Source organism: Mobula birostris, chromosome 16, assembly GCF_030028105.1.
Source record: "Mobula birostris isolate sMobBir1 chromosome 16, sMobBir1.hap1, whole genome shotgun sequence".
Taxonomy (NCBI): Eukaryota; Metazoa; Chordata; class Chondrichthyes; order Myliobatiformes; family Myliobatidae; genus Mobula; species Mobula birostris.
In genome coordinates, this window is record NC_092385.1 from 5,517,064 (window position 1) to 5,533,395 (window position 16,332).

General features: G+C 40.2%; 1 protein-coding gene across 1 annotated transcript in view; it reads right to left on the minus strand.

Moving 5' to 3' along the window:
• Positions 1-2,229: 2,229 nt before the first annotated feature.
• The window catches only part of mcm2 (minichromosome maintenance complex component 2), a 50,549-nt gene continuing 36,446 nt past the window's right edge, over positions 2,230-16,332 (minus strand). The window contains exons 13-17 of the mRNA XM_072280090.1: positions 12,872-12,984; positions 11,610-11,852; positions 6,995-7,177; positions 6,048-6,203; positions 2,230-2,782 (exon numbers count right to left, since the gene is read on the minus strand). Of these exons, the coding sequence (XP_072136191.1) occupies positions 2,672-2,782; positions 6,048-6,203; positions 6,995-7,177; positions 11,610-11,852; positions 12,872-12,984 (806 nt within the window). The 3' untranslated portion in view covers positions 2,230-2,671. The remainder of the gene's footprint in view (positions 2,783-6,047; positions 6,204-6,994; positions 7,178-11,609; positions 11,853-12,871; positions 12,985-16,332) is intronic.

Below are 16,332 nucleotides of genomic sequence, written 5' to 3' on the forward strand. Positions count from 1 at the left end.
TTCTGCTTTTCAAATATATTTCCCCAGTCCTTCCTCTTCAAACCACTACAGCCATGTGGATATTTAGTCTCCCATTCCCTGTAAATGGAATTTCACTCAGACAAGTGTGAAATCATGCATTTTTGGGAAGTTAAACCAAGGCAGGACATACTCAGTGAACAGTAGGGGGCAGGGGAGTATCACAAAACAGGGAGACTGAGGGGCTTAATACATTTTCCCCTGAAAGCATTAATACAGACAAGCTAGTGATGGCAGCATATGGCACACCTGTCTTTATTAGTTGAGGTACTAAATACAAGAATTGGGATGTTATGCTACAGCTACACAAGATATTTGGTAAGTTCTGATTGCTCTAGTACATTAAGCTAGAGGGTATAGAAAAGCTTCATAAGGATGTTGCCATATAAAAGTCTGGGGAGCTTCAACTATAAAGACAGACCAAAAACTACTTTCCTTGGAGTTTTAAGAGGCAAAGGATTATAGAATCACAAGGGTCATTGGTGTTTGGTCACAGTCTTTTTCCTAAAAATAGAGGACATAGGTGAGAGGAGAAAGAGACCCAAAGGACAAGTTTTTCCCACCCAGACGGTGGTGGGTACATGGCTGCCATAGGAAACAGTAGACAGGTACAAGGTATTTGGACAGATACACAGATAGTTATAGAGTGTGGCAGGGAAATGGGACCAGCACAGAGAGGCACTTTGGTTGACATGGATGAGTTGGCCCAAAGGCCCTATTTCTGTGCTCTGTAACTCTTGACAACTCTGACATGATGCAACCAAAAATGTCACTGCACCACCCCTGATGCTTATGTTTTCAGCTACGAAGTGCATAAGCTCTGGAATTCCTTTCCTTTCACAATACAGTCATTTCTTACGATCTATCATAGAAGAATGTGCTGGCCTTTTAACCTACACAAAGACCAATCTCTTTTCTCCTATGGTGCCTTTCATTTCTGTCATTCCACGTGCCTAAGAGTCTCTTAAAATGTCCCTAATGTACCTGCCGTGCATTCCACACAACTACCATTAAAAATACTTACCGCTGATACCCACTCTCGCCCATACTTTCCTCCAACCACCTTAAAATTATGCCCTTTTGCCCTGGGAAAAAATCTCTGCCTCTTATCTTGTACAGCTCTATCAAGTCACTTCTCGTCCTTTTTCACTCCAAAGAGAAAAGCCCAAGCTCATTCAATCTCTTCATAAGACATGCTCTCCATTCCAAGTAGTATCCTACTCAATTTCCTCTGCACCCTCTCTAAAGCTCTTTATATGAGGTGACCAGAATATTCCAAGTGTCACCTAACCAGTGAGAAGTGTTCTAATCATCTGGCTGCATCTTTGCGGCTCATTGTCAAATTGTGTTGTTACAATTCTGTACAATACCAGAAGATGGTTAGCTGTTTTATAAGGTGCTGAAATATTATCAGGCACAGGAATTATTAATGGTACATTTGATATAAATGGAGCAATGCCAGAAAGTGCATCGTTTTCCCTTTAACTATGCTGGGGAATGCCTCAAAGCAGGTACCTTTAGATTACACTGGCTAGAGAACAGCAATCTCTCAATAATCTAGCTCAGTGACAGTTTGCCTTTTAGCTCTGATATTTATGGCTCTGTAGAACTGATTGCTAAATTATTGATTGGTAAAGCAAGGGCAGCCTTGTGTTATTAGAGTTAACCTCCAGTGTAGAAATATCTGTAAGTTATTCCACTGTGTCCAGTAAAAAGCTAAACATGATGGGCAGCTTTACCCATACGTTCATACACACAGTTAAGAACAGAAAATCAATACAAGTATTTCAACGGCACACAGTCTAAAAAGGCAGCACTCAGGATAGTTTTAAATGCCTGGTCCCCTCATGATGAAAAACAAAAAATGATTGAATATCCTCTCTCAAGGAACTCAAGTGCCAACAATTACAATCAACTCATATTCCTGCACCACTTTTCTGTAGCCATCATTGGCGTTCCACAGGAATGTTGTCACACAAATGATGAAACCATGCAGGAGAAGACATGAAGACAAGTGGCTTGGGTCAATGATGTAGGCTTAGGGAGCATTTTAAAATGAATGATGGACGGAATTCCAGTGTTGATTTAGACTCTAGCTGAGCAAAACTAGGAAGGTTTCAACTGAAAGCTAGGTTGGTAAATGAAGCTTAAACTTGAAGGTAAATTGTTAAAAATGGTCTAAGATCGAACAAAAATTTGCAAAAAGACATCTTTATTGGCATTCATTGTAACAAAAGTTATGGCATGTACACCTAGTTTTAATTATACACATCAATAAAACTACAATGTGATCAGGGAAATAATGTCACTCTGTAATGACTCTCATAACATACAATATACAGTGAAACTGAACAAATGGGGAAAATTCTGCCCGAGGTTTTTGGGTTTTAAAAAATCTGTCAAAATGCAGATATTTGTTGGTAAAACTAGAATAGTAAAGGACAGGATGGTAGAAGCAAGAGTTTGAGAGTTCAGGTATTGGATGGGATAATTTTTTTGATGAGATTAAATGTGGCTTTTATTTTCAACCCATCTTGCATTCTTAAGCAATTAGTTCATCTTTGCAGACATCCAAAATGCTCATCTGTTCCAAAGTGATGCCAGCAGTCTTTTCATTCTGCCAGCCTCCTCAGATTCTTCATTTTGTTTTTAATTAGAACTGCTGTACAATTAACTTCCTGCGCACGTCATGAGTGAATTTGTTAATTCTGAAGAGATCACTTTCATAGAATGCAGACATGTTGTGAATGTTGATCTGACGTGCCTAGAAACAAAAAAAACAAATGCAAGGTTAGAAATCCAAGGAAAACCTTTAACATGCAAGACACCGCACAGTAGAACTAGAGTTTCCCAACAGTTTCTTACGATCCGAACACTGAAATAAGAATCAGTTTTAAGCTTTAATTAGTAAATCTGCAATTATGTGCAGTAGAGAATTGTGAATCAAGGAGCAAAAATATAATTTGTCCCCCAACAACCCACCCACCATGTTGAAGAACTATAATCACTGGCCTGAAATCAAGTCAAGTTTATTGTTATTTAACTATACACATGTATACCATCAAATGAGACAATGTTTTTCCTAACCCATATAACACACAATAACTTAAGAAAGTGAGGATAAAACCTACAGATGAATTACCCATAAACAAAGTAAAGGGCAGAAGTTAAATATTGTCACGCACAGAACATACTTAACAGATGCGGCAAGGAGTTCAGGTGCCTAATGGCCTGAGAGAAGAAACTGTTTCCCATCCTGACCGTTATTGTTTTTATGCATCAGAGTTCCCCGCCTGATGGTAAAAAGTCAAGAGGATCCTGGATGGATGAGTGTGATCCTTGCTAACACTACGGCTCTACGAATGCAGCACTTTGATAAATGTCCCCGATAGATGGTAGGAAGACCCCTATGATCCTTTTAGCCATTTCCATAGTCCTTTGCAGGAACTTCCAGTCTGATGCTCAACTGTTCTTACACCAGATGGAGATGTAGCTTGTCAGGACGCTCACAATGGTGCTCCTGTAAAATTCAATTAAGATGGGGGAAGGGTTTCCTTGCTTGGCTCAATCTCCTTAGGAAATCGCATTTATAAACCATTACATTCATGTGTATAATGGAGACAGCTTCTGCAAACATTTACTTATTAGATACTTCAGCTTGCTAATAAGTGATAATGCAATTCACTGGTGAGAATCATGTAACAATCCAAAACGGGTACAGTGATCAGAACCACCTGAAAATTAGACATAAGAACTTGTAACCTGACATTATCCAAACAGAAAATGGCTTATTGATACCATTCAAAACATGATTTGAAAGGTCTACGTGATCTAAATAGTATAACTAATCCATTTTGCAACTGCAGAGGCTTCTTAGCCAGATTGGATAAAATAAGACTCCCAGAACAAAAATGTTTTAGCAACATAGAAAAATAAGCACAAAATTCCCAGTGAAGTAATTCAACTGATTGGTTACGGTCAGAAGGGTAGGGTGAAGTGGTACAATTGAAAAGAGGGTAATATGAAAAAAATGATCAACATTCAGGCTCAGTATGATGTGCTAAGTATTCATGCCAGAACCAATAAGTGATGAACTTCAACAGACCCTGTCCACATCCCCGACATTCAGTGTTTTAACCTTTAATTTGCTGTCAGCACCAACTTTGAATTTACTTTTGACAGAAATTTGAATGGACCATTTAAAATGGAGAATAATTTTCCAGTAAGTGACTCACCTTCTGATTTCCCAACACCTTTCCACACATGCCAGCTGAAGTCAGGAATATGACACAAGCTCACCACATGCTCAGATGAGTACAGATCAACATGCTAACAAATCAAAATCATCCAGCCTGAAGCAACCTTTTTGACTGTACCCCAGTTTTCTACCCTGAACCATCCATTCCATGAGACTCTGACTGGAGTGTGAACAATCTACAAAGGCACTGCAGCAACTTGCCAAGGCTTTAGTTGCAATCACTAAATCGCTATCAGAGAGAGGTGAATAGAATATTGCAACACCATCTCCAAAGTCAAAGAAACTATTACTTTTCTCATCACGGTCATTATTTTAGGAACTCCTTACTTAATAACATTATACAAGTACGTTATCCACATAAAAATAAGGACAGACAATAAACTGTGTGCTTACCCATGACGCTACATCCCTGAATGTGTTTCATCTCCACCCAAAAAAGGGGAGGGGGAAAGATTCAAACAAGAAGCAATGCATGCAATGGTAACTTTTAGAAAGGGCAACAAAATGAAACTGAATGGACCGAGGTAATCAAAAAGGTCCTTAATGTGGACACAGGTGATAAACACATAATGGCCTCATGGGGCCATGACTGTACAATTCAGTGAAGAAATTTGATAATTGTGTTAACTGTCCTGAAATCAGAACAAACCCTGTCCCCATTTTCCATAGTCACAGAGCACTACCGCACAGAAACAGGCTCTTTGATCCATCTAGACCATGCCGAACTGTTATTCCGTCCAGTGCATCTGAACCATAGCCCTGCCCCCCCAATACTCCTCCCATGCACGTACTTATCCAAACTGCTCTTAAATGTTGAAATTGAACCTACATCCACCACTTCCACTGGCAGCTTGTTCCACACTCGCATCACCCTCTGAGTGAAGAAGCTGCCCCTCAGGCTCTCCTTATATTCCACATTTTACTTGTAACCTATCACTTCTAGTTTTAGTCTCATCCAATCTCAGTGGAAAAAGCCTGCTTGCATTTACTCATCTATACCCCTCATAAATTTGAATACCTCTATTAAATCTCCCCTACGTTCCAGTTCTACTCCAATGTCTTGAATCTGAAACCATCTGCCTCCATGCCCCATGTCTTCTATTTCTGTACTACAAAAGGAACACTCTATCTAAGCAGCTGTCTAATGGAACACACTTAAAATTACAGATAACATTCTTGTGTTGTGGTGACCTCTAGTGGAATAAGACCTCTTCTAGCTGTGCCAATTTCTCTCAACAGCTTTGTAACTTTGTCCTTTACGTACACCCAGTTAGGCAAGTGGAATATTCTACCTAACTGTTCTTAAAGCCGATTCACTTTTTACCACAGACAGCTGATTTTCCCTCCTTAGGGTTCAAGCATCTGAGTCCCACTTACTCCTTTTACCAAGATTACTGATTGAAAATCTCAGCAGGCACTGAAACACTAACAAAACGCACAAGGCAAAATACTGCACAAGCTGGAAAATGTGATAACAGAAGATACTGTATTACTCTGTAGAGTTAATGTTTCAAACCTTTGTTAAGATTAAAACCTTTGAAAGATTAAACTAATTTAATGTTTGTTCTGTTTCACTTGCTACAGATTCAGTTTGGGAATTCTATCAATGGGCCAGTTGGGAGGAACTCTGCTTATGTAATTAAAAAGTGACTTTAAGATGATCCTCAAGATTGTAATTTTAATGAATTAGATAAACTTACCAAATTTTTAAATTGAGACTAAAAGAAAATCTCTGGTTTGAGACTACCCAAGAGCAATATTGTTTTCTTACCTTTTCAACCAAATCCTTTTCTGGGATTTCAATTGCATCCTGTTGTGCTCCATACCTATTGCGTTGATAAGTGGCCTGTTCTGCCACCAGCTGCTTCAGAACAAAGAGCAGCAGCTCATTATTGTCACGTTTGAATGCTAAATACCGTGAAAATGTCTGGGGAAAGAATCAGTAAGAAAATACATATTTAAGAGTGGTTACAAGTTTTCTTTTCCACAAAAAATTCAGTCTTTTAACAAATTGAAACAGAATATGCGGATAACAAACCTACTACCACAGCAGGCAAAAAATATCTTTTTTTTTTTTGCTTCTAGCATCAGTTCTAATTTTGCCATGATAGAATTCTTGACTTCACAATCCCCGTGTAATCAATTTAGTACTTCAAATTCATAACTTTTTGCAGATGTGGATCCAAGCAACCACAAATGTCCCCAGGGAGAAAGGTATCAAATACTGCATTGACCTGTCTATGTTTCCACTATTCATGAAGCCACTCAGACACTAAGAACATTGGAAAATGTACACTGAATGGAAATGAGACAAAGAGTTCTGTACTGATATAGTTCCCAGCAATTATTGATAGCTTTTAGCAATTACTTGTGCTAAATGGACCGTGTTGGATAGTTAACATTAGGGCAGAAGTTTTATATAAACCGCAATCATATTAAATGATGGGACAGACTTGGAAGATCTGACGGCCTTCTTCTCCCACAGCTTCTATTTTTGGGTTCCTGGCATACATCACTCATAGATGCTCCTGCTCATGTAAAACTATTGGGTTGAACAGGACTACTCCCAGGTAGTTCAATTTCAGAGATACTTTGACATACCTGACCAGTAGCAAACAACTTCATAGTCCAAGAGACATAATGATAGTGAGCAAAGAAAACAGGCAGACTACCAATCCCCTTTATTTCTACCACCCCTTGCCAAGTACAATGAATTACCTTCCGCATGCTTCTTAAGACACTAAACTTTTGTGTATCAATGAAGCTCTCCAGCATGACTCGGATGGCCATGTTGACGTCATCCTCCATCACATAGTCTCTCAGGTGAATGCGGGCATGAGCCTCTGCCATGCGAATCATAGATTCAATGTGTCGCACTGTAATTGGAATACTGCCTGTTGCCTGTGAAAAAGAAATAGACATCTCTCAGCTTCTCATCCCAGATCTTACATGATCTGCACATTGTTTTATTTTGTGCACCTAAGTCTTGTCTATCTCAGCTCTAAATGTGCTTGATGACTAATTATCCCCAGATACATGAGGTGCAGAACTTCAAGTAAACTTGTATGCCGTGTGAAAATTATCCTGATCAGTCAAAATGGATCAGGGGCCAACTCAATCATAGAATGAGTTGCAAGAAAAAGTGAGTGAACTCTTTGCAATTACCTGGTTTTCTGCATTAATTACTCATAAAATGTGGTCTGATCTTCATCTAAGTCACAATAATAGACAAACACAATCTGCCTAAACTAGTAACACACAAATTATTGTACTTCTTCTCATCAATACTGAGTACACCATTTAAACAATCACATTCTAGGTCCAAAAATATATGTGAACCTCTGGGGTAACACCTTCTACAAAAGCTATTTGGAGTCAAGTGTTCCAATCAATGAGATGAGATTGGAGGTGTGGGTTGTAGAGGTGCCCTGCCCTATAAAGAAAAGATGCACCAAGTCAGATTACTGACAGACCCAGCTCTTAAGAAAGATGTGTTAATGTGCACCATGCCTTGATCAAAACAAGAATTGTACAGATGCACGAAGCTGAAAAAAGTTACAAGAGCATTTCTAAAGAACTGAGTGTCCATCAGTCTATGGTAAAGAGTAACTGTCTACAAATGGAGGAAATTCAGTACCGTTGCTACTCTCCCTAGGAGTAGGCATCCTGAGAAGATCACACCAAAAGCACAACGTGTAATGAAGGAGATTAGAAAGAACCCACGGATAATAGCAAAAGACCTGCAGAAATCTCGAGAACTTCTAGAGTCTCTGTTTATGTGTCCACTACAAGAAAAACACTGAACAAGAATGGTGTTCATGGAAGGACAGCACGTAGGAAACAACAGTTCTCCAAAAAAAAAAAAGCTGCAAAAGACTTCCTGGATGTTCCAGAACACTTCTGGGACAAATTCTGTGGGCAGATGAGATAAAAGTAAAATTCTTTGGCAGAAATGCACTTCGCAATGTTTGGAGGAAAAGGGCACTGCACACCAACACCAAAACCTCATCCCAACTGTGAAGCATGATGGAAGAAGCATCATGGTTTTGGGCTGCTTTGCTGCCTCAGGGCCTGGACAGCTTGCAGTTGTTGAGGGAACATGAATTCAAAATTGTATCAAGACATTTTACAGAAGAACATCAGGGTAGCGGTCCATCATCTGAAGCTTAATAGAAGTTGAATGATGCAACAATGATCCAAAAGATAAATCAACAAAATGGTTTAAAAAGAAGAAAATTAATGTTTTGGAATGACCAAGACAGAGTCCAGACCTTAAAAGAAATTGAGATGCTGTGGCATGACCTGAGGAGGGCTGTTCATGCAAGATATCCCAGAAATACTGATAACCGAAACAACTTTGAAAGGAAGAATAATCTAAAATTCTTCCTCGCTGCTGTGCAGGTCTGATCAGCCGTTACAGAAAACAATTGGTGGAGATTGTTGCTGCTAAGGGAGTTCTACCAGTTATTAAATACAAGGGTTCACATACATTTTCCAGCCTGGACTGTGAATGATTAAACAAGGTGTTCAAGAAAGACATGAAAAGTACAATATTTTGCGTTATTAATTTAGCAGATTACACTTGTCTATTAATGTGACTTAGATGAAGACCAGACCACATTTTATGAGTAATTCATGCAGAAAACCAGACAATTGCAAAAAGATCACCAACTTTTTCTTGTAACTATAAATAGTTGAGGGCACAGCATCAAGCTCAGAAACACCCTACTAATTATTGCTTGCTACCAATGCACAAATTCATAGAAACATAGAAAATAGGTGCAGGAGTAGGCCATTCGGCCCTTCGAGCCTGCACCGCCATTCAGTACGATCATGGCTAATCATCCAACTCAGAACCCTGTACCAGCCTTCCCTCCATACCGCCTGATCCCTTTAGCCACAAGGGCCATATCTAACTCCCTCTAAAACATAGCCAATGAACTGGCCTCAATTGTTTCCTGTCGCAGAGAATTCCACAGATTCACCACTCTCTGTGTGAAGAAGTTTTTCCTCACCTCGGTCCTAAAAGGCTTCCCCTTTATCCTCAAACTGTGACCCCTCGTTCTGGATTTCCCCAACATCGGGAACAATCTTCCTGCATCTAGCCTGTCCGATCCCTTTAGTATTTTATACGTTTCAATAAGATCCCCCCTCAATCTTCTAAATTCCAACAAGTATAAGCCTAGCCGATCCAGTCTTTCATCATATGAAAGTCCTGCCATCCCAGGAATCAATCTGGTGAACCTTCTTTGTACTCCCTCTATGGCAAGAATGTCTTTCCTCAGATTAGGGGACCAAAAATGCACACAATACTCGAATCATGTTTGGATTTGCCTTGTTAGTTATTCAATAATCTATCCAAGCTAAATAACTACACTGAAGCCTGTAAATCTTTTGCACATAGCACCTTGCTCTGAACTCCCTAGCCGGGGAAACTTTCCTGAAACTGCTCTACTGTCAACCAACATTGAAAAGCTCAATTACTCACCTTCAGCTATCTATTTATTTAACACAGCTGCTTGCACAGGAGGGATTACACTTAAAACATACTTCAATGGCTGGCATTTGAGAGAGGACATGAAAGAAGCTATACAAGTCTGTTTTGCTTCTTCTAAATGTACTCAAAATTATAACACAGCATGGTAGCAAATTTAAATTCAAAAAACGTGGAATTGTGCAATTTCTCAGGTTGGCAATGGGTTGCAATGCTATATTAATCATATGTGGTACAAATATTAGGTAGAAACCATTATTTAAACCAAAAGCATAGAAGACCATAAGACATAGGAACAGCATTAGGCCATTGGGTCCATTGAGTCTGCTCCACCAGTTCACCGCAGCTGATTTATTTTCCTTCTCAAACCCATTCTTCTCGACCTTTGACTCCCTTACTAATCAAGAATCTGTCAATTCCACTTTAAATATACCCAATTACTTGGCCTCCACCGCTTTCTGTGGCAATGAATTCCAGATTCACCGCCCTCTGGCTAAAAAAATCCCTCCTCTCTGTTCTACAGGGACATCCTTCTATTCTGAGTGTGTGCTCTCTGGTTCTAGACACCTCAACCATAGGAAACATCTTCTTTATGTTCACTCTATCTAGGCCTTTCAATATTTGATAGTTCTCAATTAGAACTCCCCTCATTCTTCTAAACCTCAGTGAGTACAGGCCCAGAGCCATCAAACTTTAACCTCATACATTAACCCTTTCATTCTAGGATCATTTTTGTGAACAACCTCTCGACCCTCTCAAACGTCAGCACATTGTTTCTTAGATAAGGGAGTCAAAACTAACTACAATGCTTCAAATGCAGTCTTTCCAATGCCTTATAAAGCTTCAGCATCACATGGGCCTCCTGTTTTCTTAATGCACACTAAAATATTCTTTTATTCCCCCACCATCACCAACCTACCTGATGTAATCAGATCCCTGCATTGTAGGCTGCCATTTAGCCCATCCAGCTTATACCTGTGCCTGGCAGAGAAATCCACTTGCTCTGATCTCCATAGCTCTGCAAATTATTCTCTTTCATCTGTACTTTAAAACATTCCCTTTTGAAGCTCTAGTTGTTTCTTTTGCTGCTCCCATTGGATCGTGAATCCCAGATTATACATTTAAAGAAAGTTTTTGCTCATCTCTGTGAAGTTGCTCAAAGGTCTGAGTTCATGTCTCCTGTTCCCTAAACGATTTGCTCATGAGAATAGTTTCCCTATATCTAGTTATGCTCTTATAGCCTTTACTGTAATGCTCTGAGATTGACTTCAAGCACTCCACACAGTAACAAGTTCCTGAATTTCTGATTATTTATTTAGATTCAGCATCGAACAGGACCTTCCAGCCCAAAACATTTCACCTTTCACCCTTAATCCATGATCTCTTGTAGTCTCACCTAATCCCAATAAAAAAAAAGCCTGCTTGCATTTAGCCGACCTATACCCCTCATAATTTTGTATACCTCTATCAAATTTGCCCTCAATCTTCTGGACTCAGAGAGTAGTGACAGTGTGGAATGAGCTGCCAGTGCAAATGGTGGATGTGGGGTCGATTTCAACATCTATGAAAAATTTGGATAAGACGGGTAAGGAGGGTTTTGGGCCAAGTGCAAGTTGACAGGACAAGGCAGATTAATGGCTTGGTACAGATTAGATGGGCCAAAGGGCCTGTTTCTCTGCTGTAATGTTATGACTCTATGATTGTAAGTTTATATGAAAAAATGGTTAGAGAAACCAGACATGAAGGAATCACCTCAACTACTCAACATTGTAGGAAGTTCCAGAAGTTCTGGTAGCAAGGCAACATTAATGGAAGATGGAAGTAAAGAGCTGTTCTTACCATTGATTCCTTTCGGAGGTCACTATACATCTTTGCTACTTTGTCCTGGTCCATCTGATTCAGCTTGGGGTGCACTCTCTCCTTAGCATAAATTATGTATTTCTTCAGTAGCTCCTGCGGAATTGGATCCACACCATAGTTGTTTGGTAGCCTAGTTTCCACTGGGTCTTCATTTGCATTCTCTTTGTTGCTTGGGTGGTTTTTGATGTGACTGGACACAACAAAACGAGCCAGTAGTTCATCCTGTGCAGGATAGATGACAAGCATACAATCAGTAGGCAACAAAGCAACCAAAAGAAATGTTTATTAATATCAAACTGGATAAAGAAAAAATGAAACATTGTGCCAGTGCTGCAAAGCAAGAAATTATGCAGTGTTAAAAACAGCACATTAGAACTCCTCATAAACTTCTTTAAATTCCTCCATCACAGAAGTTGCCTCTGCCTTGGAAGTCCTTAATCTTCCAGTCAAATTTCCTTCACTCCAACATAGTGTGAAGACTTGTTATCTTTGCTCCTAGCTTTGGAATCCCTTCTCTCTCTCAAACTATCTGCTTCCTTAAAGCATTTAGTTAAACATTATAAGCAGGCTTTTGCTCTACTATCTCCCATAATCATATCTTGAAAGACATTGGAGTATTTCATTACATTAAAATGCACCATAACAAGACTTTAACAAACAAGAACTATCAAGCCTCTCTACTTCCAGTGGGATGATCCACGCCAATAGCTGGGAAGCAAGTGCAGCAGAGATAACACCTAATGCTTTGATTGTAGCCATAAGATTTTGATTGATATGGACTTCAGTACACACCTTAGTAAAAAATCTCTAAGATCAAAATTGAAAGCTTAACTAACTCCTTTTCTTCCCCAACAATTGCCATCAACACACACACACACCCACCCCACTACTTAAACTGAGCACTCCACATCTGCAAATTTGTGTGACATGTAGCAAACAGACCTCATTTTAAGGTTATGTCACATTGCTCTTAAAATGTCCAAACACCGTAAACAGTCTCTCTGCTTACTCTATTAAATACCTCCAATTTCCAAAATACAGTTGCGTATGTAGGAAGGAATACACAATAGAAATAGTTTATGTTTACAGAAAATTGGACTTGTCAGCTGGAAAACTGAAGGAAAGCAACACTCACACAGTGCCAACATGTAATGCACTTGTAACTCTGCACACATCAAGAAAATTATAAAACTAGGATTGTGATGATAAAATGGTTAGACGAAAGAAAAATCTATCCATACCTGAACAGCATCAATTGTATCTCTAACAACACACAGAATATCAAATCTGGACACAATGGGCTCCGAGAGGTCCACATTCTCCGCAAAAGTCAATGAAGGATCATACCGACCACCTGAATGAAACGAAATAATAAAGCTCTCAAGATCCAGAGAAGTTCTTGCTGTAATGACTGACAAACTCTGAAAGTCAGCTGGGAGCATTTACAAACTCTTCTAACATTAGGATCTAGATTAAAACACTAATATAATACTGACAAGTATTGCAGTACCAAATGTCAGATGTTAATTAAAAAGGGATGTATTGGAAATGGGCTCTTTATTTTGAAATTAGGTAAAGTACTTATTGCAATGATTCAGAGCAAAAAAAAAAGTTTTGCACTTCATTATACCCTCACCAAAATTTCTCCATAACTACACCACTACAATATCACAGAATACTGGGCTCTGCATAATGAGGTGGTTTTAAAAAAATATATCACGTTATCCCCCAAACTCTACAAATTGGGCCAAATCAAAACATCAAGATAAACCGAATGAAGCATTTCAAACCTGCACCATTCAGAAGTAAATGCACCAGCAATTATAACATTTAGGTACAATTCTAACTGCTAAGGGAGGTGGGACAGCGCTCTTAATGATGAGATCAGGACGATAGTGAGAGACGATATAAGATTTAAGGAGCAGAATGCTGAATCCATCTGGGTAGAAATTAGGAATAGTAAGGGGAAAAAATATCACTGGTGAGAGTTGTCTATAATATTTCAGTGGCACCAACTAAGAAATATCTGAGGCATGTTAGAATAGAACAGCAGTAATCGTGGGAGACATTAACTTCCACATAGATTGGGTGAATCAAGTTGGTCGAGGCAGTCTTGAGGAGGACTTCATAGAATGCATATTGTGATAGCTTTGAACAACATGTTACTGAACCTACAAGGGAATGTGCTATCTTGGATCAAGTCCTGTGCAATGAGACAGGTAAAATTAGTGATCTTGTAGTTAGGGATCCTCTTGGAAAGAGTGATCATAGTATGACTAAGTTTCTCATACAAATAATTTGACCTAAAACAGAGTGTATTATGCCGAAACAAGGGAGACTACAAAGGGATGAAGGAGGAGTTGGATAGGATAGACTGGGAATACAGGCTATATGGTAGGATGGTTGAGGAACAGCGGAAGACTTTCAAAGACATTTTTCATAGCACTCAACAAAAGTATATTCTAGTTAAAAGGACAGTAAGGATGGGGCGAGCCAACCATGGATAACTAAGGAAGGTATCAAACTCGTGCGTACAAGGTCGCCAAGAGTAGTGGGAAACTTGGATATAAATTAAATTTACATAACAGTGAGTTACTTCCCATTAATAATTACTCGGATCAATATCAAGTACCTTTTAGTATTGCTAAAAATTACTTTACTTATCTTGGCATTAAAATTACTAAAAATTTTAAGGACCTATATAAATATAATTTTCTCCCATTAATTGATTACACCCAACAAATGCTTCCTAAATGGTCACCTATGATATTATCAATTATAGGTCGAATTAATGCTATTAAAATGATAGTACTATCGAAATTCTTATATATATTTCAGGCAGTTCCTTCTTTTGTTCCTAAAATGTTTTTTTTGACAGAATAGACTCTATAATCTTATGTTATGTTTGGAATAATAAAAATCCTAGATTGAGTAAACTCTTATTGCAGAAATTTAAAAAGGATGGTGGTATGGCTTTGCCAAATTTTAGAATGTATCTTCCCAGAATCCTGTGGCCCCTCCTCGTCTATGCAGTTCCGATCTCGACAGTCGAAACCTTAGAGAGGAGGGTTAGCAACCACCCCAGGAGATGGCTGGGGCTGCCAAAGAGCCTGAGCAGCATCGCACTCTATGGACACAACAAACTGCAACTGCCCTTCAAATCCTTGGAGGAAGAATTCAAGGTAACAAGAGCCAGAGAAGTACTACAGTATAGGGACTCAAGTGTCCCGAAGGTGGCTAGAACAGGGATCCAAGTAAGTACTGGCAGGAAGTAGAAGGCAGAGGAAGCTGTTCAGGAGGCAGAGGCGAGGCTGCGTCACAGGAGGCTGGTGGGAGTGGTCACACAAGGCCGAGCTGGGCTAGGATCCTTTCCAACTCCCCAAATGGACACTAGAGGGAAGGAAAGGCATCGTCTAGTTCAGGAGGAGGTGAGAGCAGTAGTGGAGGAGATGAGAGCCTGCAAGGCGGTGGGAATGAAGCAACAGGGAGCTTGGACAAGATGGGAGAATGCGGTTGAGAGGAAAGTGACCTGGGCTGATCTTTGGAAAGCCAAACCACACCGCATCCAATTTCTCATCCAGGCAGTGTACGATGTGCTTCTAAGTCCATCAAACCTGCACACATGGGGCAAGGCAGAGTCATCTGCGTGCCCACTATGCTCCAAGCGAGGAACCCTGGAGCACATCCTCAGCGGCTGTGCAAGGGCACTTGGTGAGGGACGGTACAGGTGGAGGCATGATCAGGTCCTGAAGACCATCGCTGAAGCCGTCAGCGCAGGAGTTGAGTGGGCGAAGTGGTCCCGACCCTCCAAGCAGACCATTGCCTTTGTCAGAACTGGGGAGCAGCCAATACCTGCCAAGAGAACATCTGCAGGCATTCTGACCTCTGCAAGGGACTGGCAGCTGTTGGTGGACCTCGAAGGGCAGCTGAAGTTCCCCAACCATATCGCAGCCACCACCCTGCGACCAGACATTGTCCTAGTTTCTGAGTCTACTAAGCAAGTGGTGCTGCTGGAGCTGACAGTCTCATGGGAAGATAGCTTGGAGGAGGCCTTTGAAAGGAAGCTCTCCAAGTACGCAGGACTGGTCAGCAACTGTCAGCAGGCTGGATGGAGAGCGAGGTGTCTCCCAGTGGAGGTTGGTTGTAGGGGATTCATAGCCTGTTCTTTAGTTAGAGCCTTCAGCATTTTGGGCATCGAGGGAGAGAGGAAGAGGAGAGCCATCCACAGTACCACCGATGCGGCAGAGAGGGCCTCAAGATGGCTGTGGCTCAAAAGAGGGGAGCCATGGAGTCATAAGTAGCTAGCCATCTGGATACAAGCTGGGGTCTGATCAGCCCCGGCTGGGTCACCTGGAGGAGGTTGTAGGATGTTGAAAGACCCGAAACACCCGATGATTCCAGGAACATCACTGAAGATGTGTCCAGAAGCATCAATAGATGTATGTACACAGCATTGGGCAACTAATATTTGATATATTATTTTTTGGATTCATTATTCAGACATACATGAATGTCCTTCATGGTTGGATTTGGAGGAAAACCCGGTGAAGGGGTTCTCTTTGGCCTCTTTACTGGGAGCTCCTCTTCTCTTTTTGTTTTCGAAGATTAGTAGACAAGACTTTAATCCCATTAAACATACATTAAGAATTTGGTTTCAGTTTCGTAGATTTTTTGAGTTAAATAATTTTCTTCTTTCTAGTAA